The following is a 24,430-nucleotide window of genomic DNA, read 5'->3' on the forward strand; positions in this document are numbered from 1 at the left end:
TTGAACGGCGGACAAATTGAAAACTCCTCAAAGCGTGTGCATGGTTGGTAGCATGTGCCCTGGTGACCACTCCTTGCTGTCCCCTGCATCTCACCTCAAATCTCATTCCCCAGTGAGGATAGGTGGTGTCAAAAATGGATTGATGAAGAAAGTATTTTCAGAGCTTGTAGTCAATCAATCACAGTGAGTTAGAATTCCTTGACATAAAAGTCAATAAACATGTTCATACATTATATACACTCTTTATAGGTACTTTACTTTCTGAGAAATATACAGGATAAAGTTGATTTTTTTTAAAACTTGTTTAAACTACAAAAAACTTCAATTACTCAACACAGATTGCGCTTAAGTATATGATTTGGTCAAAGGTTAAAAATTAAATGTCTGAAATAAAAGTTCTCAAAAACTTACAGTACAATATACTGTGGATCTTCATGTGCCTAATTGGCAATGTATATTCTCCCTCTTATCGTTTATTTTTTTTCATGCCCCCGTTCAATTGAGGAACTGGATGTAAAAGTGGCCAAAGTCACAGTTACACTGAGCAGCTACCTGGCTTCAAAGGCCTTGTGCAATGAGACTGGACCAAGATGAAACAGTGAAGCTCACACATAAACACACACAAAGCAGAGTGAGATGGGAGATAGAGGCCTTGTCCGACAGCTGAGATATAGCACAAAGGCCCTGGGGAGTTTCAGGGGAATTCCACAGAGGGAATTGGACATGTCTGATTTACACTAACACTTTGGCTAAACTTGCGATAAAAGTTCACCAAAGAAACATTGCTGGATCTGTCTTTATCCATCTTGCCCTCCATCACTCTCCGTCTCTCTTCTGCTCTTATTTTCTCCGTAAAAACTTGCAAATATCACATTATTGTGAAGCTGAGCATCATAATTTATACTGCTATAGGAAATGAAAAAAATAAGTTTTGTACGAGCAAGGACGGAGAGGGGAGACGAGAGGAAGGAACACAAGGGGAGTGAGAGAGTTGAGAGACACTGAAAGAAAACATGTTCATTTTTTATCAGCCCTTTTCACCCAATGGGGAGTCGAGGAATGTAATGAAGAATCTGGCCAGAGATAAAGAGAGGAAAGTGGTTGGTACTGTACTGTACTAAGTATGCGTGTGTGATAATGTATATGACAATATTTTCGGGGGGGATCAGTTTTGGCACAGAGGCGAATACACTCACTGGACGCTATATTAGGTACACCTACACCCACCTTGAGATTTATTAAGAGCTGCATAAATGCAATACAGATAACACTGTTTTGGTAGACAGTAAAAAAAAAGTTTTTAAATAATTTGTCTTGTGATATTTACTGTGGTAGACGTACAACTGATCACACCGTATTTAGTTTATTTGTTCCATCGTACAGTAAAAGGGGTAAAATATTCATTGCTCTACTATCCTGTGTTATACTTCTACACCACTGCAAACATTTGTTGAATACAGTCATCCCTAAAATTGTTCATGGGTATGAATAATTTTGGGCATGACTCGATAATGCTTATATGCCAATCAAACTGCATTTTCTTTGTAGAGATGGAATATTTGATACACCAGTGTGCGGTTAGGGTAAATTAAATCAGAACAAAAAAATCTTAATGTTAAGGTTTGTTGTCTTATCGGCAAAGTTGAAAAGCATGACAATGGAGCTGTTTAGCAGTTAGTTTGTGCACATTTCATTAATTGCTAATAGAAAATGACTTAAACCTGAATAAATAATAATGGTGGATACAATGTAACAGAAAACATTTATACAGCGAGCTCTTCGTTATAATATTTCACTGGCATTTACTTTTTACAGCTTCATTGTTATTACATGTCAAAGAAGAAACAAAAATAGTTCCAGGATACATTCAAAGACAACCCACCCCCTCACCCACCAAAAAGTCACATGTATCCCTCATGGAAAACTCAGTTCCCATGGCAAAGCAAAATTATTTACATCTTGACCATGTCCTGGTCACAGAGCCAGTGTGACCCAACAGACATTTGAGAACATGCGGTGTGTAAAACAAAGGCCGACTCCATTATTATTTACACCCCTACACACAAGAGACTAATGCAATGTTGACGCACAAGAGTTGAATTAAAAAAATGTTTACATCACATGACTGAACACCTAACTACAATTTTTGTTGACATTGTGCGACCCAGACAAAACACTAAAATTACTGCCTGCCAAGTCAGATGCAAATGATCACGACGTTTCAGCTGTTTCACTTTTACAAAAATGACCTTTGACATTTTTTTTTACAGCATTGAAAAAAGGTAAGAGCACATAGCAATCTCCCTTATGTTCCAGTGAATCAATCCATGAAATAAAAATAAATAGTTTAACAGGCGATATTTACAAGTGGTGATGACACTAAACACTTTATTGTATTTGATTTGTTCCTGATATTGTGACAAATTACACTCTGCTTACCACAAAATAATTTCGATGTGACCATTTTCCCATGCAAAAATGTACAATGTACAAGAAGTTATGCATGGCTTCTGTTCTAACTTCAAATGAATTGATTTTGCAATCAATTTGAGTTGGTCCAGTATGAATAAATTTGATTAGCAATTAGCCCCCTAAAAACGGATGCCGAAATATAAGATGACGATGAGTTACTTTGGTAATGTGGACTAGATGGAAGTCTGCTTGCTCGGGCTTAAATTATTTCTGAGGTGCAACTTTTTCCACCATCATTAAATCACATTTAATGCTCTTGGGGAGTATTCGGGTGAAAAGTGCGCTTTTATGACTCCCAAGGTTTTTCGGTGAAATCTGATTAATTGCTCAGTGAGTCATGTTCAGATAGGGCTGAAGCTAATAATTTGAAGCTTCACCAGAGTGCACTCTGGTTACTTTAACCCTCAAAAGGAATGGGCACAGGAATTTCATGAGTGGACACACATGTAAGAAGGAAAGAATGAAATGTCCTTGGGCAACCTCGGTTTCTGCTGCATTGATTTTGGCACACAAAAGTATTAACAATCAATCAGTCCGACGCTACCGTTTTGCCACAGTGAGTGAACGTAGACTCAGATGGCCAGTTGGAGCTTGGTGAGGTTTCTCTGGTGCATGTTGTGGTGCCGCACCAACTCATCACTGCGGGCAAACCTCTTCTGACAGTTTGGCCAACGGCAGTTGAACGGCTTCTCGCCTGAAGGGTGAGTGGGAGACGTGCACATGGAGAAAAAAAGAGGGTTAGGGAAAACAAAGTTTTATTGAAATATCTTTTGTTATTTATCCATGCGTTAGTCTATGTATCTGTTATGCCCAAATCATAAATTATTATATTCTGTAAACATGAACATGGATGAGGTATAAAAGAAAAAATAAAAGTTTACGCACTTGTTTTACCTGTATGAGTCCGGGTGTGTGTCTTAAGGTGATCAGACCGAGAGAATTTTCTCTGACACGTCTCGCATTGGAAGGGTTTAACTCCTAAACACATGTACAATTTGCATGCACACAGATGGGAGTTTCACACACACACACAAGAGAGAAATATTCAGCACACGCGCACAGAGAGGGAGACAGAAAAATAAAGTAGAGCGGAGACTTGCAGGAAAGGCAGTCCAAAGCTTTGCCAGTTTTTTTGTAACGCCAGCCAAGATCAGGGTTGCCCCTAACTTTTGCCAAGAGCCGCAAACCGAAAAGTAGGATGATTGTTGGGTGTGTGTGCGTGTTTGCTTTGACATTTCTCACCTTAAACTCACATGGGCAAAGGTATATGTACTTGACCAAAAAAAAAAAATACAGAGAAGATTTATGGGGGTGGGGGGGCATATAAAGAGCCGCTTTTTCGGTAAAAAACAAGCTGCGGGGAAGGATATGGCCTCTGGGTGGGACTTCCAACATGTTTGACATTAGGAGACCATTTGGACAAACCTGTGCAATTTACACATCATGGCCATCATGCAAACAAGAAGGTTGGAGCAAATGGGGAGGCCAAAGAGAAGGAATAAGTGAAAATCAGGCAATAATCAAACCTGTGTGCCTTCTTTGGTGTCTTTTGAGCTGGTCAGAGCGAGAGAAGCCCCGACCACATTCTGCAACGTCACAGTGGTAAGGTTTCTCCCCTAGACGCAGACAAAGAGAGGGTATTGAACGAGCACAAATTTCCCTGTACTTGTCTGTTTGGCAATAAATAACAGATGCAATACACTCCTCAATGCCAGATGTTTGCTTAAGAACAGGACAGCAAAGAAGTGACAGACAAAAGATGAGAAAACAAGTCATGGCAAGGAGCTTTAAATTTAATATTTTGCTATGATTGTACACATCTGTGTCTTGGCTTATTTGTATAATATTGCCCATTTAAAAAGACAAAGCATTCGATTATAAAAAAAATAGGCATGAAATTTTAAATGCAAGTGTGTAATTTTATATGCTTATTTCCCTCTGGGTAAAATTGTTTGACAGTTAGAAATGCTATTCAAAACACTCTAATTCAAGTCAACTTTATTATGCTACCATAACTTAAATTTGTAATATGCACTGTATAATGATAAAGATAAAAATTTGATTTTTGATGGCAAATTATTTTTAGGAATAGAAATCAAACCGAAACCAGACTGTAAAGATTGGGCAAAAATACAATCACCTTTTAAACTCATCGAGTTGTGCTTTTAACTTTTAAGGGTATCTTTTTACCACTTTGTAGTAAAAAATAAAGCAATGAAGTATATACACATGAATATTTTCACACTTTCATCTTTTTTCCCCCTGCCTATATTTCACAACAATTAAATTGCAAGCACTCTATTAGTTTGAACTTGCTTGCATTTCACTGAGTTATTTTTGCTTTAATGAAGTGTGTGTGCGTTTGTGGGCGAGGGGTCTGATAAAATTCAAAAAGGCAAAAAGAAGTAACAATGCACTCTTGTATTGTATGCACCTGTGTGTTTGCGGCCGTGCATCTGCAGATGAGACAGCTTAAAGTAGCGCTTGTTGCATCCTGGGTGTGGACACATGAATGGACGTTTCTCGCTGCTCTCTGATCGAACTATTGCTGGACCAATGCTGGGAACCCGCCTTACATCCTGCATGCACACACACACAAACACATTAACAAAACAAATGAAATATCTCATGCCTGGAAAATATAATCTATAGACATTCTGATTTATATTTATTCCATTCAGTTAATGAGACTAATCATGTAATTTAATCAACCTTGCTCTTTTGGGATCATTAAAATAAAATGGTCATATTCTTTCTATATTTTCATTTGATAATAATTAGCTGTAAGGTGACCCCGATTTGACTGCAGCCCATTGGGAGCTGTTAGTCACGCCTTTTAGACAGAGCGCCCCATTAGAACCCTGCTGCTCACTGCAAATGCCCTGTGGAAGAGAATCACAGCAAATACCATAAAGTTCAACAACAATCAGGAAAATAAAGCGAGACCTTATCTTTATACGGTTTGAAGGAATTTGAACTATTTTCTCTATCTCCTTTGTGAAACCTGTTGATGGTTACATTTGTAACATACCCATGTTAATTTCCTGCCTCTAAATGTTTGTCCCATTGAAATCGTCACAACAGGTGACCTTCAAGCATGAAGAATGATTCCATTAACTTTGATGCACTTGGCCTGCTTTAAAACACCTCTTTGTCATTCTTCAGACTAAGCACGCGTAGGGTATAAAGCGAATCAAACAACGGCTGAATATGACAGGAATAGTTGAACTGGTGGATTCCTGTAAGACTGATCGCACCATCATCACAGGCTCTCATCCCATGGAAGTCTTTTATGCAACACGTTCAAGATACTGGACCGCACTGTATAGTCAGTCCAAACAAAAAATGCCTGCTCAGCTCCTTCTGACCAGTTTGACTGCCAGAATTAACCAACTTGGTAAAAAAAAACAATACATATTTAAATTAATAATCCACCTTGGCTGATAATGTTCCAAGAAATCCAATTCACTATTGTATGAAATGAAAACATGCATGAAGTCCAAATTAAACTAATATGCATCCTGGCTAGTGTGGCTGTGGCTCTTAAACCAGGAAAGCAAGCTCAAAGACAAAAAGGCATTTTTTTTTGTTGTGGTCAACACAGACAAAGTCCTACTCTGTGAAAAAAAGTAATCAGTTAAATAATTTAAGTCTTCACAGTCAGCACCAGCGTCAGTCAGGACGGAAACATTCTGTACCTGGTTGACGTGGGTCTGAGATGGACTGTTGGGGGTAAACAGGTTTGTTTTAGCAGACTAAACACTCCTATCTGCTGAGGACTCTTTAGAATCTGTGTGTAAATGTGGTAGTAGTTGGAGGTATTCAGCTGACTTCAGTTCTTTTGTTGAATGCATCTTCACAGATTGGAAATAATTGCCTGCAAGCTAAGCTCGAGCTGTACAGTCCGTATCAGAAATGGGGAGAGGACCAGATGTAGTAGTCAGTTATACATTCTTGTCATTTCTGCGATGCTTCTTTGTCTGTACTGTGCAAACTGTAAATTGCATGATAAAAACTGTTATGGCTAAATCTCAACCTGTGACTATTGCAAGATTGCACAAAATCCAGAGAGTGAATCAAAATGGTGCAGAAGGTGACGGAATACGGTGCTATATTTCACTGGTGATTCCAAAAGATGAATTAGTAAACCAGATAGCGACTTACAGTTAACATCACTTCTAGAGTAGGACTCTTCTGGGAGGATAGAGTAGCGGCAAGAGATTCAGATGGCAGATGATCATTTGTAGACTTTAGGTTCATATTCACCTTCATTGATCTTCAAACTCAATACAGAGAGATGACAAATATATTTCTAGCTGTGCGATCATTGTGCAATTAGCACAACAGAGAGCCGAGCTTTATCATTCATACGGAATCAGTTTTTAGATAATCCAGTCTCCCAAAATTCTAAATAGTTGAAAAAGGTCCACTACTCCACTTGACTCAGTCTAGATTTGTTCGGAATTCTCGAGAGGGAAAAATGACACCAAAAATCTTAAATCTAAACAGGGGATTACTAAATATCTCAAAGCATAATTTATAGCTCATCACAAAGTCAAAAACAAGAAACATCATAAAGCATATAGCACTGAGATCATAACAAGCGTCAAAGGTCTCTATTTTGGTAAACTGGCAACCATTTGCTTGGCATAAAGTCTATTTCAGCATAACCCCCAATTTATCCACAATTTGGTGACAGAAAGGAGACGGCACATCATTTTTGTACCAGTCATGTTTATAAATTTGGTAGACGTGCGACACTGCACTGGGCGTTCCTGCCACAGCACATCTGCCAATTTGGTAAAAAAAAAAAAAAAAAAAAAAAGTAAGCTAGATTTAGGCTACCTAGAACCACGCATAAGGGACATGAAGTGAAATTAAATCATTAAATGCTTAGTCCGCAGACAGACATACCTGTATTCCTCTGAAGACACCATGTGTGTGTATGCGGTACTGTGTGCTGCAGCTGTACACCATGGGCGCGCTTGGGTCACTGTCGTAGCCCCCTGCATGACTACAAAGAGAAGAGACAAGATTTGAGCAGGGTCAAGTTGCTGTTTGGAGAAATTTATTTGGGCCAAATGAGGTAAAAATGTGGAGTAGACACAAAGCACACAATGTGAGTGCACAACATTTGGGTCTGTGCTGTCTGCCTTCTATGGTCCCCCTGAGAGAATAAGGTAGAAAAAACAAGGTTGAAAAAACCTACACAAAACTTTTGCAAGATCTCACAATTCTTTGATATATTCTGGATCCAAAAATGTAATCACAGAATTAAGCATACAATAAAACGACAGACAGTAATGGCCCTCAAATTTAGAATCTTCAGTGAAGCTAATCTTTGTACTGAGGTATGTGACTATGAGACCCACACAGGGATAGCATGTGAATTCCACACAGAAAGGCCTCATTGTATAGATACCGCATATCATTACATTAACAAAAACTGCCTTACTTGAGCCATCACCATACCGTTTTGGTGTTTCAGTGAGACTAGGGAGTATTCGGGACGAGGAGCTAAGTTGTCATAGCGTTTGTTTCTGGTTAGGTCAACTGGGAAAATAAATCCTGAGGGACCAGACAAAGCATGTCTGAGAAAATTATGATGAATAAAATTATCAGACATGTTTTTGCTGGGCGTTACGGTGAATGTTTTCTTTTACATTCCCCCTGTGCAGCAGGTCCAAGTTGTGGCACAGGTGGTGTAATACGATTTTGGTGAATCTGATCAAGGTGCTGTCAGATTCTGACAACTGTGAATATGCGTGGTGGAAGTCCCAATATTTCATTCAAACATGATAACATCTTTAGAATAATTTTAAAATCACCCCCTGAGCCGTTGTCCAAGTGCCCACTTCACAGCAACGATCTACGATCACGCTGGCCATCTTAATATCATCAGCAAGTGGAGATCTTTTAGTAATTCCTTGTAAATGTACTTTGCATCTGCATGGACTCCAGCAAGTTAGTTTATATATGCTTCTGCCATGCAGACATGTCATGTGCTCTCCAGCGCTAAATTTAAAAAGGAACGAGAGGAGCCACTCTATTTCTATTGACCTGAAGCGAGCCGGCTGTGTTCACTCCCACAACGACGCAAGTGGCAAATTAAAAAAAATAAATAAAAATACACGAAGAAACAAAACTCCATCCATGCACACAGTTCCGTTGGGCATCAAAACAGGGTTTCATCTCTTGGCTGAGGAAAAAAGTTTGATAAGTCTGGGATCATCCTCTCTCTGGATAACCGTGTGGAGGAGTAGAACAACACTTGCATTGTGAGACACATCTGCAAGGGTAACCTTCAACATCTGATAACATCCACTGAGAAACGTGTTTATATATCCCTCTGTCTGTAAGCAAGCGGAATCTCGTCGCTACATCTGCTGGACAATGAAATGCCACCATCATAATAATTAACTATCCATTGTGATTGAATTTTTGCTAAAGGTGGTGTAAACTATTATCATTGTTGAAATACAGCGACAGAACAGTGTTTCAGGTATCCAGTACAATAACAGAAGAGAAATGTTTCTTCAACCAAACTATGGCCATTAAAATAATGGACATTGCAGTTTGACATTACTGCAAACCACAACCACCAAAAGCACACAGATTGCAAAGTATATTCCACTTAAATTCATCGCAACAGTGTCAGCTGAGCAGCTTATGCAACAACATCAAAGTTTCATGCACGTACACATTGAGAAAATCCCATGCAGTTTGTGTGTGTTTGTGTGACCTAAACTAAAACTGTGCAAAACTCCCCAATGCTTCCTCTTCCTCCAACCAGTTTCTCTTTATCTCATTCTCTTCCAATGACTCCCACCTCTTCCTCCCTCTCATCTCTTCCTCTTCAACCTTACTCCCCCATGCCTCTGTATCCCCCATTGATAGAGCGGCACAAATGAAAAGCAAGACATTGTAATCAAACTTTCATCACCAACCCTATTTGACACATACTTTTCTAAACTAGCGTTCCATGCACGTACACAACTTTATAAGAAGCATTCACATATACAAAACACACTTGTTCATTTACTATGGTGGGTGGATGCCTACTGATTCGAAAGCATTTGCAGGTCATGATGACACTGCAGTAGTACAATGTGGATGGATTTTTAAATTGGATTTTGTTATACATATTTTTTCTCCAAGTTTTGTTTCTACTTGCATATTTGGGTTCCAAGTTTGTCCACAAAGAGAGGACATAGATGTAGTAGCCTTTCAAAAACAGGTCTACGGTTCTTATCTAATAAATTAATGTTTTGTTTGTGTGTCAGAGTTCCCTTGAAGAAGCAGGAGGGTAGAAAGGCAACAAACCTGATTACACAACTGGATGCGGACTTTGTTTTAAATTCAGTTTTAATTTGTTCTTGGATTTGTCTAATTTGTTAGCTTTTAGATGTTACATAGCTTCTTTTGGAGGGCCATTATGACCATTATGGCAAATAAATGTATGGGCACCTCATATACAGTAAAAGCTACAAAACAAACTGACAAATAACTCATTTGCAAATAAGACGAGTAAAAACTGGTCAAATATTTAAAAAAAATTGTTAAAAGTGAACACAATTTGCAATTCTAGTAATGACACACGAATTTGATGCACAATTTGTCTTCGCGGGCCACAAAATAATTTGGTGGGCCGTATCTGGCCCCCAGGTCTTGAGTTTGACACCTGTGCTCTAGGCACTGCTTTTGACATGAAAGGGCCCTGATCTGATTGCTACATTAAACAATAAGTTGGTCAACAGATTACATGAGTGGTGATTGACATTTTATTTTCTATTAATTGACCTGTTTCTTGCTATGGACAAATTCCATCATCAGTACAATATATATTTTTAAAAATGTCACAGAAACATCGATAGATACGGTATTGGGCAATATATATCCATCCGTCCATTAATTGTCCATACTGCTTAGCCCCACTATGTTGCCAGTGATCTGGAGCCTTTCCCAGCTGACTTTGGAGAAGTCAAAAAAAGAAGAATTCACACTCCCAATGACACCCATGGACAATTTCCAAGTCTGCAGTGACAATTAAATGAATGTTTTTGGTGAATGTACTCAGAGAAAACCCATGCAAGCACAGGGAGTGCACGCAAACCTGGACTCAAACTCCCATCCTCAGTACTGTGAGCCATATCCGCTATCCGCTAACCACTCCTCCACCCTGCCACATAAATATGCTAAACCAACATTGCCATATGCACGTTGCCTTCCCGCAGACACTGCTAATTCACTGCATAGAAGCAGTTAGTAGTCCTCTTTCATTGCTGCCCCTAAATGTTCTCTTTTTAAAAATTGCACCCAACTGGCTGCATCTTCGTAAAGATAGCAATGGATGAGTTCCTACCTCTTCATGGTGGATGCCAGTGTATTGACAGGGTTCCAAGCCACACACTCCAACTGAGAGGTCATTTGATAAACATTTTCACCACTGTGGAGGACAAACAAGATGTAGAAAATAAAACTCATGAGCTGAGTGTCCCCTTGGGATGTTATGTCGCTTCATGTTGGGAACACTGGTGACAAATGTCAACACATTTACACATAGAGGCACAGAAACACACACAATTTGAGGTTAAAGAAGATAAAAATACTGCTCAAGACAATTGAACTCACCAGCAACATGAATGAAACAAAGCCAAGGGGCATGGCCGTGACCTTTCATGCTCACGTTTATGTACACACACACATGCTGGATTTACAGCCTCTTATATACGCCACCTACAGCCTGCAAACAATCTGGAGAGACGAGTGGGAGTGACACCCTGCTCAAAGCACAGCTACTATTTAGTGGAGCCTCACAAACAGCACAGTTGTAGTTTACATTGAGGCTGGACACAAGCTTCAACAATGCAACCGAAAAATTAATTATTTCATTAAAAGGAATAAAACAGCACCAATGTGTTTGACCAAAGGTTGGTGTGTAAGCTAAATCTTATTTTATTTCATCTGATATCCTCATTCTTGCTATCAATCTATGTCCCAACTTTTGTCTCCCTAAACAAAATTATTCCAAAAAGTATTATTCCTGAAGCAATGATGAATCATTCATATTTTGATTTACTCACAACTCTGCTTAGTGTGAAATCTAGGCCCTCTTTGTTGAACAAAAGCTATTGCTTATAAATGGCAACATGGAAAAACAGGTTAATTGCATCTTCTGCCATCCAACGGAAGAGCAAATAATTGTTCTGTCACTATACATCTCTGGCATTGACGGATAGAAACAATATTTATAGAAAAAGAATAAATGCTTATACCAACATACAGTATTTACAGCCCCACATAAAATCACACTAATACAACATCAGCATGTTTTATTTCATGTGGATCAAGTGGGCCAACTTGACAACATGCCAATTAAACACAGTGCAACTTGTACCAGGCTGTGAGATTAGACAACCACGTCAACCCATATGTGTGTGCGTGCAGGCGTATGCATGTTTCTGTGGAAGAGAAACAGGGGGGAACATAAACTTGGAGGTCTGCTGGTCGTCTTTGTCATAAAAATAAGCCGTTGCTTCCCAGCAAACACACGCACACACAGACCCACATCACACTGTGGCATTCACAGAGACTCGACTGCTGCTCGGCAGTCTCGAAGGAAAACACTATCATAAAATGTAAAAGATGTTTTTTTGGGAAACAACAACATACAAAAGCAGCGCAAACTGGTAAACATCTAATGCTGCATTTATGAAGTGTCCCCATAAGTAATGGGCTGCCAGTCGATCATTTTTAATTGTAATTGATTGCATGATTTCCATAGTTGATGTACCGTATTTTCCGCACTATAAGGCGCACCTTCAATGAATGGCCCATTTTAAAACTTTGTCCATAAATAAGGTGCACCGGATTATAAGGCGCATAGAATAAATAACTCAACGTGGCTCAAACGTTAATGCACTCACAATATAATAACACTCGAAATAGTTAAAACAATAACGATATATCAACAACTCAACGTTGCTCAAACGTTAATATCACACAACACACAAAATAAACTTACTTTAATAAATTAGTCCTCATCCACGAATCCATATTGGTCCATATATAAGGCGCACCGGATTATAAGGCGCACTGTCGGCTTTTGAGAAAATTGGAGGTTTTTAGGTGCGCCTTATAGTGCGGAAAATACGGCATATACAGTATACGTATGTGGTGCACTGGTTAGCATGTCCACCTCACAGATTAGAGGTGTAAGGGTTCGATTCTGTTTCTGGCCTTCCTGTGTGGAGTTTGCATGTTCTCCCTGTGGTTTTCAAATAACTGAATCGCCCAATTACAGAGTGATTTCAGATCCACTGCAAATTTTTCAACCTCTGTTATAATTTTGAAGAGTTTTAATTCACACATCAAAAAGACTTTTCAAACTCATCCATCATATGTCTAGACATGCATACACAAACATCAGGAAAGGAAATTGAACCACATCGAGAGGAAAGCTTCAATGGCACAGAGACCTGTCCTGAAGGTGAACATCCTGTTCAAACGGCATCCTGTCATCGTTCACTGAATTACAGTGAAACAATAGTTGCAAAAAAATCCCACCTTTAATTGCTGTTGTAGTATCATAAAAATAGATTTTGTATGTGGGGTCAGCATCATGACACTATTTGTAATCAATGTGTACAAAGTATGTGTGTGTATGTACCTGTTGTAAGGATTCCTCAGCAGCAGAGCCTGACTGCCGGTACAGCTGTCTGAAGGGTTGTGGCATCCATACATTGATGGAGGCATCGGATACTGCTGCTCTGCTACACATATACACAAAAATATACATATGCATACAAACATGTACATAATGAGGCACACACAGACATATTGTATAATGCATGTGATTGTTTCTGTCAGCATTCACGTAATTCTTAACCTGTTTTCAAGCTCACGTGTCTCGGATAATGCAATGCTAAACATCAGCATAGACTTCAGAATTTTATTCCAAGAAATTTACTCGTTTTTTAAATCAAAATTTAACTGAATTAAAATGCCATTATTGCATTCCAGCGCCCCAATAAATGTTTTAATGGGGAAAAGAAAGCACTTGTATGAAAACATAGTAAACAGAGAGAATGAAATAAATAAAAATTAAATTAAATAAAATGTTATAGAAGTGAAGTAACTAAGTTACTTTTAAAAGCAGTACTTTTTCAAGGTAATTGTTGTGACACTATTTGCACCACGAAATGAAGAATTACTGGGGGATACCTCATATCTCGAAAAACCTTAAAATTGAGGCACTGGAAAATCAACATACTACCTGTCTTGGCATAACTACATAAAAGCATGTATACAAAAAAAAGAAAAATCTGACAATAATTCCAAAATAATAATCAGCCTCAACACTTGTGTTGAGAAAAGAAGAACATGAGATGGCAAGAAGAATAATCCACAGCGGAAGAAATGTGAAGTAAGCTCACATCGCAGGTCACCACTTAGCAAAGTTAAGGTACAGGCTGTGGCATAACTCAAATTTGCATCGACGTTTTCACTACAGCATCCTGACATATTCTTGATATTGAAAAATACCCATCCAATTTAATAAAGGTGTTATGATTAAAACAATTTGACCCAGGAAGGGATTCGTTTTTTACTTCTATTGGAATATTTGATTCAAAAAACATACAAATGGTCGGATGAAGTTATGTTATGGATTGCTTTCCACTGTGGAGCTCCCAGGGTCAATGGAAAGCAAGGATGGGTATCGAGTTCCATTATGTTAGTCTTCTTAAAGGCCTTTTCTATTCATCCCCTTTTCCAATCTTTATCCCCAAATCTCGTTTTTTGTCCCTGTGTTTGCTACTCGAGAGTCAACTGCTCCCTTGACAGTTCCTTGCATTCCAATTTCTCTCCCACCTCCAAAAATGCTGCTTATATCTGCTGCAAAGATGTCCCAAAATTTATTGGAACACAACACAAAAAAAACACTTATCACCACTAACACACACCGAGTATTTTTAACGGGATGGGTAGGTGGATGAAAGAGTGGATGAGAAGAGAAGCCCAGGGGGTTTGTGAGTCAGGATGTGGCTGATTTATTCTTCTGACAAACCAGGTCAACACGAAGACGTCAGAAAACGTCCCCACTGTGAGGTCAGCGGTCTTACAGATGCGGTCGTGCACCCACTCGCGAGACATAAATACATATTCAGTTAAATCTGTTTTAGTCTCCTGAGACTGTGACGCATTGATTTCGTGCGATGTTACATCATATCAAACATACCGATGGAATTCTGATGACTTAGAGTGTCTTCATGTTTGAAGGAGTGGTTGGAGAACTGCGAGCTGGGGTGAGTTGGCGTGTGACCGTAATTGCTGGCGCCATCGAACGCGACTGTGCTGTAACCTGCAACACACAAACACAAAACTCAAGTCACATTAATGTATTTTATATTTTAGAATTAAATCACCATCAGCATGTTGTTGCTGTGTTTAAATAGCAATTAGTTGCACCTCAAAATATTATTAGTATAATCACTATTTAGTTGTCAAATCTGTAATCAAATAAACACACACGCTGAATCAATGTCTGACACTCAGATGTGATTCATGACATGACTGACTAAATGGCAGAACTCAACCCCATAAATCACACACGCAAGACACATGCACACACACAAACACACACTGAGTTAAGTTTAAATGCAATGTAGCGCGATAAATTGAGTGGGAATGGAAAAACAAAACTCATCCTATTATTTTCTACTTCCTTTGTATGTTCCTGCATTGATGAGTGCGTATGTTTTTTCCATGTAAAATTGAATTTCTCTTTTAATTTGAAAATCCTTTGATATGCTTAATTACCCACCAAACCGCGAATGACATATTGTCCATCCAGATGGAACTAGACTCAGCCATGGGTGCCTCTTCACTAGGTAGAAGTTTTCGCGGTGACGCCTCGGTCCCTGAGTGACCCTGCGCGGCTATCAGCTCTACTGTGTGACCTGAGTCTTGCTCTTAGTTTGTTTGCCTGTGCTTGTCCAGCCACAGCGGGGACCAGATAAACCAGGTCAGAGGTCAGCTCAGTGCTTTGATTATAATGTTATTCCTAAATTATCTGCTTGATAAGCATGTTATTGCTAATTAATCTACTGGGCACGGATAAACAGTTCTATTATCCTGAATGAACACGACCGAATGTGATCCTCATTGTTGACATTTGACTTGTCTGTTTTAGCCCATGATTTTAGCCCATTTTGAAATCTAAAAATAATAAATCAAATCCAGTTGATTTAGTGGACGATAAGATAAAAGGCATCAAAAGTGATCATTTGAATGGATTGATAAATTAATATTTTAAGTCACTAAAATTGTCTCAAATTCCCAAATTGATTGTGACTTTCTATGCTTGTGCGGAAGAAACAGCTTGAGAAAACATTCACGATCTTTCACTACATTATTTAAATTGCTTGCACTTAAATCATAATCATTTATTGTAAAATTATTCGTAAAATACAGGAAAATGTAAGATTTCAAGCCGTGAATTACTGCATTGTATTTTATACTCGAGAAATTGTGTTTATTGGGATCCTTCATTTTACTGATTACGGTTCATTTTACATTTGACTGATTTCTCAACGTGTTTCAAACTTTTTACAATTTACATAAATCTTATATAAATCAAAATACTCGCTAGTAGAATTGAATCAGAAGCGACATCCATTTTAGTGTGCAATGCAATGCTCAACAAAACATAGTTGTATTTTTAAACAATAAAAAAATCTAATATAGATTATGAAAAATGCATGATACAGAATTTCGGGTCAAAATAATGTCAGAGCATCAGGTACAATTATTCCATGTCTTTCCTGGTGCTGACATTCCTAACTCATGAACTTCATCAGACACATTTGCAAAATCAAATAAGATGCAATAAATATGCTGCATCACATATTCTGCCGTTACAAAAGTAATAACGCTCAGCGTTTACCATCACTGTCCGAGAGGTTCTTAATTACCTAAATGTTTTTATTGCGGTTGTAATTTCAGTTAAATACTATTCTCTCATATAATAGTTTAATCGAGTAACTGGTTTCAGCCCGATGCAATGCAGCTCTCCACTAATGACCTCTTTGATAAATGAATGGAAAATAAGCATTGCATTTTTGGACACAACTTTTACTGATGGAATCGTGTAGGTATTTGTGTGTGTAGCTAATATTGTGCTGAGTGAGTGCAGCAGGTCAATTCCACATAAAAAGAAACAGAAGCCTTTTGTTTCAAATTCTATCATGTCAGTTGTGGTGCGAAATGATGTATCCATCTTTATCTTCCCAATATATGTTTTTCTTTCTTTTAACTTTTAACAACTGCTTCTTTAGGAATAGTACAGCGCTTATACCGTGGTGCGTACATATCTTTAAACTCCATAAAGCAACTGTCAAAAGTAATTTGTAGAAATGTGAGTTTCATTCTATTTCTTCAGAATCTTGCTTATCATAGACTAGAAAGTCAGTGACACATTGAGGGATTGAAGTGAACAAGGAATTGGAGGCCGTGAAGGCAACAGCTCAACATAGGTCATAGGTCACACAGATGTTATGTTAAGAGAATGAGCTACACATGAAGACAATCTGTATAGAGCAGGTAACACACGTGCACATACACGTGTAAAAATGTACAGTAGAGCATGTACCTGTCTGGTTGCGGGCGGCAGGCTGTGTGTCCATGCAGTTGGTCAGGTATGGTGGGTTACTAAACATCCTGCTGGGGGGTTGGTGATGATGCGGGGCACCGACTGAAGGTGGCTGGCTGGAGGGGGCCGGTGCAGGAGGGGGTCCCCCGAAGGCGGCCCCGTACCGACAGGCCCCCGTGCCCGTGAACTGCCCCGAGAAGTGGACGGTGAAGGCGCTGAGGCCGCAGTGAGGATCCGAGTCCAGGTGGTGGGGGTCGCTCGCGCTCCCCCAGCTGGGCTCCTGCTTGATGAAGGAGTGCGGCCCGAGGGACGTGTGAGGGGGTCCCAGAGATGAGTAAGGGGAGGTGGCAGTGTGGAAGTCCAGGACGGGAGCCCACTGTGGGGCCGTGTTGACTGGCAGAGCCGGGCAGCTTGGACTGGGCCCGGGTGGAACGGGAGGTAGCAGGGAGTTCAGGTCACGTACATCTGAACCCATTGTGGTCCAAAATTAACAAAAAAATAAAATGATGGAAGTTGCTTCCTTATCGATTAAAAAGCCTCACTGCCCTCTCGCACCCAAAGATCCACCTTGTTGCATAGGAGTCTAGCCAAAGTCTGGCTCAGTTGAAGCCCGTCGTTTGTTTGAAAATAGCACACACTCTGCGGAAACTCCTCAAGTTCATGGTGATGCAGCGGTGAGGTCAACTTTACGACGTTGAAAAGAAAAACAGAAGAACTCAACCGGCTGGGGTCTTTGCTTTGTCGTGGAGGAGTGTTGGGTCCATTCAAGAAGCACAGAGGTTGTCTTCTCTAATAGTGATCTCTGTGAATGGAGGAAGAGGAGTGGACCAGTGAGGAGGAGTAGCCCTCTTTACCCTCCATGCTCTCCATCTGTGTGTATGTGTAGGCGGAGTCAGGAGGTGACACTATATTTAAACACCAATATATTTTCTTTGAGTCATTTATTTTATGCATACAATCATTAAAAAAATGCATTATGACAAGTTGAGTTTATTTTCTTAAAAAACGTAACATCACAAACGAGATGAATATAAAATACATACAATTATATTTTGAATCAGTCTACAAAAATATTGTGTATATTTCATGATACGGTTGCAGTAAAATAAAATGATGCTAAAATGTATTGTTAAATTATAATGTATTATCACATGTGTCTTTATTTGCAAATTTCCCCATGGGGAGACTCATAAAGCTTATATTATCTCATCCCTACATTATATTTTGTTTTAATACTTGAAAGATTGTTTACATACTTACGTAAAATGTATGGCATTTCTATTGTGCCCAACTATAATATTATGAAGAATATGCATTTTCAATATTTATTGTACAGTGTAACTTCAACATGAAATGATCTGTATTCTGGTTAAAAGTATTCGGTTTGATAATTATTGGAATCGTGTTAATTAAGAGATGGGGCCTCTCCAGAACGAATGTCAACATCATGATAAAATAATAAAATATAATACACAGACTGAAAAAAAATACATATTTCACATTGGAAAAAAAATCGTTTTTTTATAGTCACGATTTTCACTGTCAATTTTAGCACAATGGCACTTTTATTCAGCAAAGCTTTCCACACACATACTAAAATTACCACTCTTGTTATTTTGCCCACAGCAGTACAAATTTCACAAACTGAACATTAGTGTATCAGTACTAATATGTTAAAATCTTGGACAGAACAGATTGGATAAGAATTTGCACTCAAGCACATCTGCAACATTAAAAAAGCTAGAAATAAAAAAAACAATTAACACCAGACGTGTCTTATAGGGATGGGAAGGGGGGGGGGGCATGTTCGTGCAATTATGTATTCCCAACGTGGGCCTATGGAAGGCCTGTTTAAGATGCTTGTTGTCCGTGGCTAGTCAAAAATTGGTGCGTATAACACCGGTAAATTCTCATTTGAAGATAATTTGTTGTTTGGAGAGGAGGAATGTGTTCCACTGTCTGCAGTGTGACTATCAATCTTCAGCAATATTGGTTGACCAGTCAGATGCATGAGTGCTCTTCTGGGATGGCCAGCTATGTTAATATTGAGAGTGGAGGCGGTCGTGCACGCAGGACAAAAGAAAAAAGACACGATGAGACAAGTCGGAGAGAATGTGCGTTTGGTGCTGCTGGTTTATTTCTTTGTTTGAAACCTATCACAGATCACAAGGCTTATCATGATAGATCAGTGGATCATTTATCAGCAAAACACAGAGCCAAAAGAGACAAACATGTCTTTGCGTCCAAATGTCACCTCAGCTGAAAACAAATGATGCGTTCGACTATGAACTAATGACATAGTGTATTTGACGCAGCATTGTGTGTGGGAAACATTTGACAGTTGTATAATAAATAATAAGAGAGTGCTTTAGACAGCCTTATTAGCTTAATACATCGACTATAGCAAAAACAGTACAAGAGCATTATTTAGATTGAAGGTAACAATGCTTAGTTTTGTTTGACACTGGAGGAATATTATATAAACAATGTGATTTATAATGGATAGATTTACAGTGGCGTACAACTGTACTGCATCATGTGTCTAATATTTCGGTTATCTCGCTTAACTTTAATACTTCTAACAGGGTCAATTAAAATTTTTCTGAATTGTCTTTGTATTTAAAAGTATTTAACAGAGTATTTAATAATAATACATTTTATTTCTCCCCATGCTCGTGCAAAATCTCACAACAAAAATCTCTCACAAAAATCTCTTGACTAAAGTGCTGACTCGAGTGTTGTGACATCATACTTGCATTATACATTGCGTAGGCACCATTACATTTTTGGATTTATTGACCTTTTTCACAGCATATACATTATGTGGGCAGCGTACAACAATAAATACAGTAGTAGGGGAAATACAAAAATAAAAGACTCACTTCCAATAAGTGGAGCGAAATAGTACAAGGAGCAAGGCAGACATTTTGGTGAAGGCCATGATGAAGGTTCAAATCCAAAAATGTATTATCACAATTTAAGTCCCCACGGAATCAATGTCAGCCTCCACCCACTAGAATCATAATGGCACCAGTGCGAATCATCTTTCAGGATAAGATGAACATTTGTAATTAATAGGTTGCAATATATATTAACAGCCCGGGGTGGAGGCCTGTGCTCTTCATTATTGTTAAAACATTCATTTTTACACTTGCTAAAAAAAAACAAAAAAAAAAAACAGCAAACTTAACTTACCACACTGCACAGATGTGACACAGATAATGCAATTCAAACGAATGGTAAGCATTATATTTAGTGCCTGTGTTGCTTTACATTTAGTTTTCTTGTCTTTCAGTTTTGTTGATGATCATTGATGGGCGGAGCCTGGTGCTGAACACAACATGCATCAGTTGAGCAGTGGTGTAAAGGATTGCTCAAGTTATCAACTTCACCAATTGGGAGATTTACTGTATTCTATGACTATTCTATGTTTGTCCCATGTTTCTGATTTTGTGTTTACACTAGTACAGTTACTTTGTGGGAGTGCAGTAGGATTGTGTATATGTATTTTCGATCGTTGCGGCCAATTTTTAGTGTATGGGGCCAACTAATCCCAAAATGAAAATGAAAATCTAGTTTTATGATCAGAACAGGAATGACTGCACATTGACATTTCAGTAATTCTTATTACCTCATACATGTATTGTATATGTTCTATTTCGAGCATTTTAATTGGCAGTTCAACAATGCCATTTAACACACAGATTTTTCTCCTCATGACAAGCACTTTTAGTACTATGTTCCTCCCTCATCCTCTCCCTCTGTTCCTCCTCGAGTTGAATCATGGGTCAGTAGTTCCTTGCAAAGAGAGAGGGAGCGAGACTGGATTTCCAGATGGTGAAGTCATCATTTATCTCTGCTCATCTATGTAACAAACTACTTATGTGCACTCACACACTATTGGGATTACTTTCAACCAGTGAAACATAGACCCGCAGTCTACATCCACTCATCATCACCACAATGGGATCCTTCTCCTACCGGACATGTTTCTTCAGAAGGGCTCAAACCAAATTGAGACATGACAGTGCGGTAATTAGTTCCAGAGAAAGAAGAAGTGTGCTGAGCTGACGTTTCCATTGAGAGAAAACACACTTTCCTTGTGACGTTTAAATGTGATTGTTAAAATGTGAGTGTCCATCTTGGATCCTCCCGTTTTGAAAACAAATATATTGCAGCTTTGTGTGTGTGTGTGTGTGTGTCTCAATTGCTTAGCAATAATAATTGTGTGTGTTGCAATTGCTTAGCAATAATAATATATGGGCATGATAGGCATTGGGTTATCCAAAATTGCAAAAAACAAAAAAGCTAGTTTGTTTCAATTCAACATTTATATCTATTGAAGGAAGAGAAAGTCCCTCCCAACAGGTGCTTAACTGGAACGCACACTGAAGTTCTGGATCTCTCTGAAGCCTTTTGGAGTAAAAACACATGTCACCTTGAACGTAATATAAACATTGACATTTTATTGCTTTGAATAAGCAGATAAGGGGTACAATCTAAGAGAAATTGTGAAAAGGAAGCCTGTCAGGAATGGAACACTGTTGTTCATCAAGGTTAAAAAAAGATTGATAATATAGTACATGTGAAACTGTAATACACATACCACCAGCTTGCCACAAATTCAGTAGTACGAGTCAGAAAGTGAAGCATTTTCCAAGAGAATTAAGCAAAAGTGTAGGGAGATAAGTTGGCTTGCTATCAGCACTGTGCGCACTGAGTTATGTTCTGGCTGTTAAACAGAATTCTTCAGAGATAGTATCTCCGACTGTTAGTGGACAACCGAAGGCAGAGCATTCGACTGAGTGTTCAGTACACAAAAGTACATTTTCAGATAGACACTGGAGCAACAAATCATAGCTCTTTCCTTAGTATGGTGCCAAATCTTCCCGTTCAGACAATGTAAAGCCCCAGACAGGAATTCAACATTCAAATATCTAAACCTCCTCTTCAACTGAGATGCCCGTGCTCCGAGTGCCTGATGTTAAACCCAACTGATAAAGTCAGAGCCAAATATATTTACGAAACATAGTAACAGTTGACATTTTAGATTGTATGAATGTAAAACGAAACGTCAAAGGCAAACGTCAATGTGTCCGATAAGGACATTCTATACTAATTGTATAAACAGGCTGAGCTCAACATGCCTTCACTCCCGGGTGGGGGTTCAACAGGTGATACAGACATACAGCAATAGATTTATATGTGTTCAAACCCTTAGCGACTCTCGTCAACACAGAGGCCTCTGTCTTTGTAGACGGCGCATTTGGAATCCTGGCGCGTCCTGATCTTTGTGACGATGCAGGGCTCACTGCACTTGTTTTTTAGCTGACCCGTCTGCACCCGTGCAGCAAGACTGTCAGATGACAATAAGGTGGCAGAAAGTCACCTAAACTGTATTATAGCTATGTGATCAGGGCACAGGTTACAAGTAAATTTCATAGAAGTACATTTTAATCGAAAATGAAGCAGTTTGGTCGCGATTGGGCCATAGAATAAAAACACTGAAAAAAGAGTTAAGTAGTCAGAGTAAATTTTACACAAACAAATTTGGGGTGATATTTTTAATTGATCACTTAGATATGTATTTCATGTTTTTTTTCCACTCAGAAATTAGAAGTAAGAGCTTGCATAGTATTTTGCATAGTAAATTTGGAATGACACTATTGTAAGTAAATTTTACAAGGAGAGTTTTACTCACATAGCACAAGTTTATCTTTGTTTTTTAAAGTCACTTAAGGGCTGAGGAACGAAAAGCAGAAAATTCAAACTGGGATTCAGCCACTCTACCAGCTGAGTCATTCAACTCCGACTCCAGGTGTCTCTAAAAGGAAACAAATCCATTGGATGTTCAGTCATTGCGCCTGACACCAGCCGTCTAAGAACACAAAACAGGAGGACTATCATGTTACTAGGTAACTAATAACTATAGGACACTTGTGATGAAAGACCATCCAATAGTACATCTATTCTCAGAAAAAAACAATACTCATTTATAAAAATATAAACCGCAAAACCTCCTGACAGTTAATATCCAGAATCCGCCCTCACAATAAGTCATAATACTGATAAAGTAAACTAAACAATCTCAGATGAAGGACCTCTTAGGCCTCAGTGATCTAACACTGATTTCAGCCTTCATCTCATCCTCGTCACCTACACATAACGAGCGAGTCAGTCATCCAAACAGCAACTGTAACAAACAGCGTTGGCAAGAAAACTGAGACATGCTATCAGACAGAGAAAGGCCAGAATGAGTGAGTGTGGAGTTAGCGAAAGGTGTGTCATAAAAGGAAACATTCTTCACATAATAAAATATTCCATCTTATCAGTCTTTGGTTTTAAAAAAGGTCCAATTAAAAAAAATCATCAGGTTTCTGATAAACAAATCCAGAGAATGCAGTCTCGATGGAGGTTTTTGTGTTCTCATGTACTTGAATGATCATTAGTGGATCTGCTTGAATTTAAAGTATGAAGATCCAAATTGTGCCAAGAACACTAGGAACAAAAATGTGGTGATGCTGCAAGTGTTCTGGCGAAGATCCATTTGACCCAGTTTGCAACTTTACATAATTTTCTGGGAATAACACAAAGTCGGATACAATGGCTTGACTCTTAGTGTACGTTTCGACCCTCAAAATCAGCATTGTTTTCTTGGCTAACAGCATCCTTTAGTTTGTCAAATTTTTTCAATTCTGTTAATGTCTCAGGTCTTGAGATAGTAAAGACCAAGTTTGAACCTGAAATGTCTTGGGCAACGGCAAATGAATAAGAGAATAATCCCTGTGAATGTATAAAAATGGGCCAGAAGTGGACATTGAAAAAGTCATCACTCATTTCCTGTTCAATTTGGCATATGGCTGAAATAATACTTTTTTTTTAACTTTTTTTATACATCTTAGAGTGCTACTCATGCGTCCCAATTTTTCTAAAACAAAGTTACCAGGATTAGATTATGTATTTCCACTGTAGGGGACGCTACAGAGGCATTTGATTTTTTTGTGAATTTTCATGCCTATTTAGGTTGAAAGAAAATGAGAGCGATATAAATATTTTAAATATTTTCTTGAAAAAAATATACGTGGGGACTCATGAACGACTTACGGATGTGCACACACACTGAAAGCACTCCACAATAAAGACATGCAAATTTATTGCTCAGCCATCGTCACCTTTGTGTGTGTTTTCTTATATTACATGCGTGTGTATGTATGTATGTACGTACCTGTTTTTGTGTCAGGACGTGTGTTGAAAAGGGTGAAAATGAATGTCCTGCTGCTGGCTGACTGCTCTCCATGATAAAGTACC

At 38.7% G+C, this 24,430-nt stretch overlaps 1 protein-coding gene and 1 long non-coding RNA gene across 7 annotated transcripts; both read right to left on the minus strand.

The window, feature by feature from the left end:
* Positions 1-1,207: 1,207 nt before the first annotated feature.
* Positions 1,208-17,947, minus strand: wt1a (WT1 transcription factor a). Of its 6 annotated transcripts, none has more exons than XM_088378147.1 (9): positions 17,123-17,947; positions 14,711-14,833; positions 13,142-13,241; positions 10,835-10,918; positions 7,387-7,486; positions 4,907-5,051; positions 3,999-4,088; positions 3,358-3,450; positions 1,208-3,166 (listed from the first exon to the last, which is right to left on the minus strand). In XM_088378147.1, exons 1-9 carry the CDS (start codon positions 17,595-17,597, stop codon positions 3,045-3,047), a joined length of 1,332 nt encoding a protein of 443 aa, XP_088234273.1. In that variant the 5' UTR covers positions 17,598-17,947; the 3' UTR covers positions 1,208-3,044. The 6 variants fall into 6 exon arrangements, with proteins under 6 accessions (XP_088234273.1, XP_088234274.1, XP_088234272.1 ...); XM_088378148.1 differs by having other exon boundaries at positions 3,367-3,450; positions 13,142-13,244; XM_088378146.1 differs by having other exon boundaries at positions 13,142-13,244.
* A 3,682-nt stretch (positions 17,948-21,629) lies between these two features.
* LOC148396619 (uncharacterized) lies at positions 21,630-24,412 on the minus strand. Its single transcript, XR_015858971.1, has 3 exons — positions 24,348-24,412; positions 22,824-22,946; positions 21,630-22,478 (listed from the first exon to the last, which is right to left on the minus strand). It is a non-coding gene; the product is annotated as an uncharacterized LOC148396619 (long non-coding RNA).
* Between the last annotated feature and the right edge of the window lie 18 nt (positions 24,413-24,430).

This window comes from Syngnathus floridae, chromosome 6 (assembly GCF_059516105.1).
Source record: "Syngnathus floridae isolate MCC-2025c chromosome 6, RoL_Sflo_1.0, whole genome shotgun sequence".
NCBI classification, from domain to species: Eukaryota; Metazoa; Chordata; class Actinopteri; order Syngnathiformes; family Syngnathidae; genus Syngnathus; species Syngnathus floridae.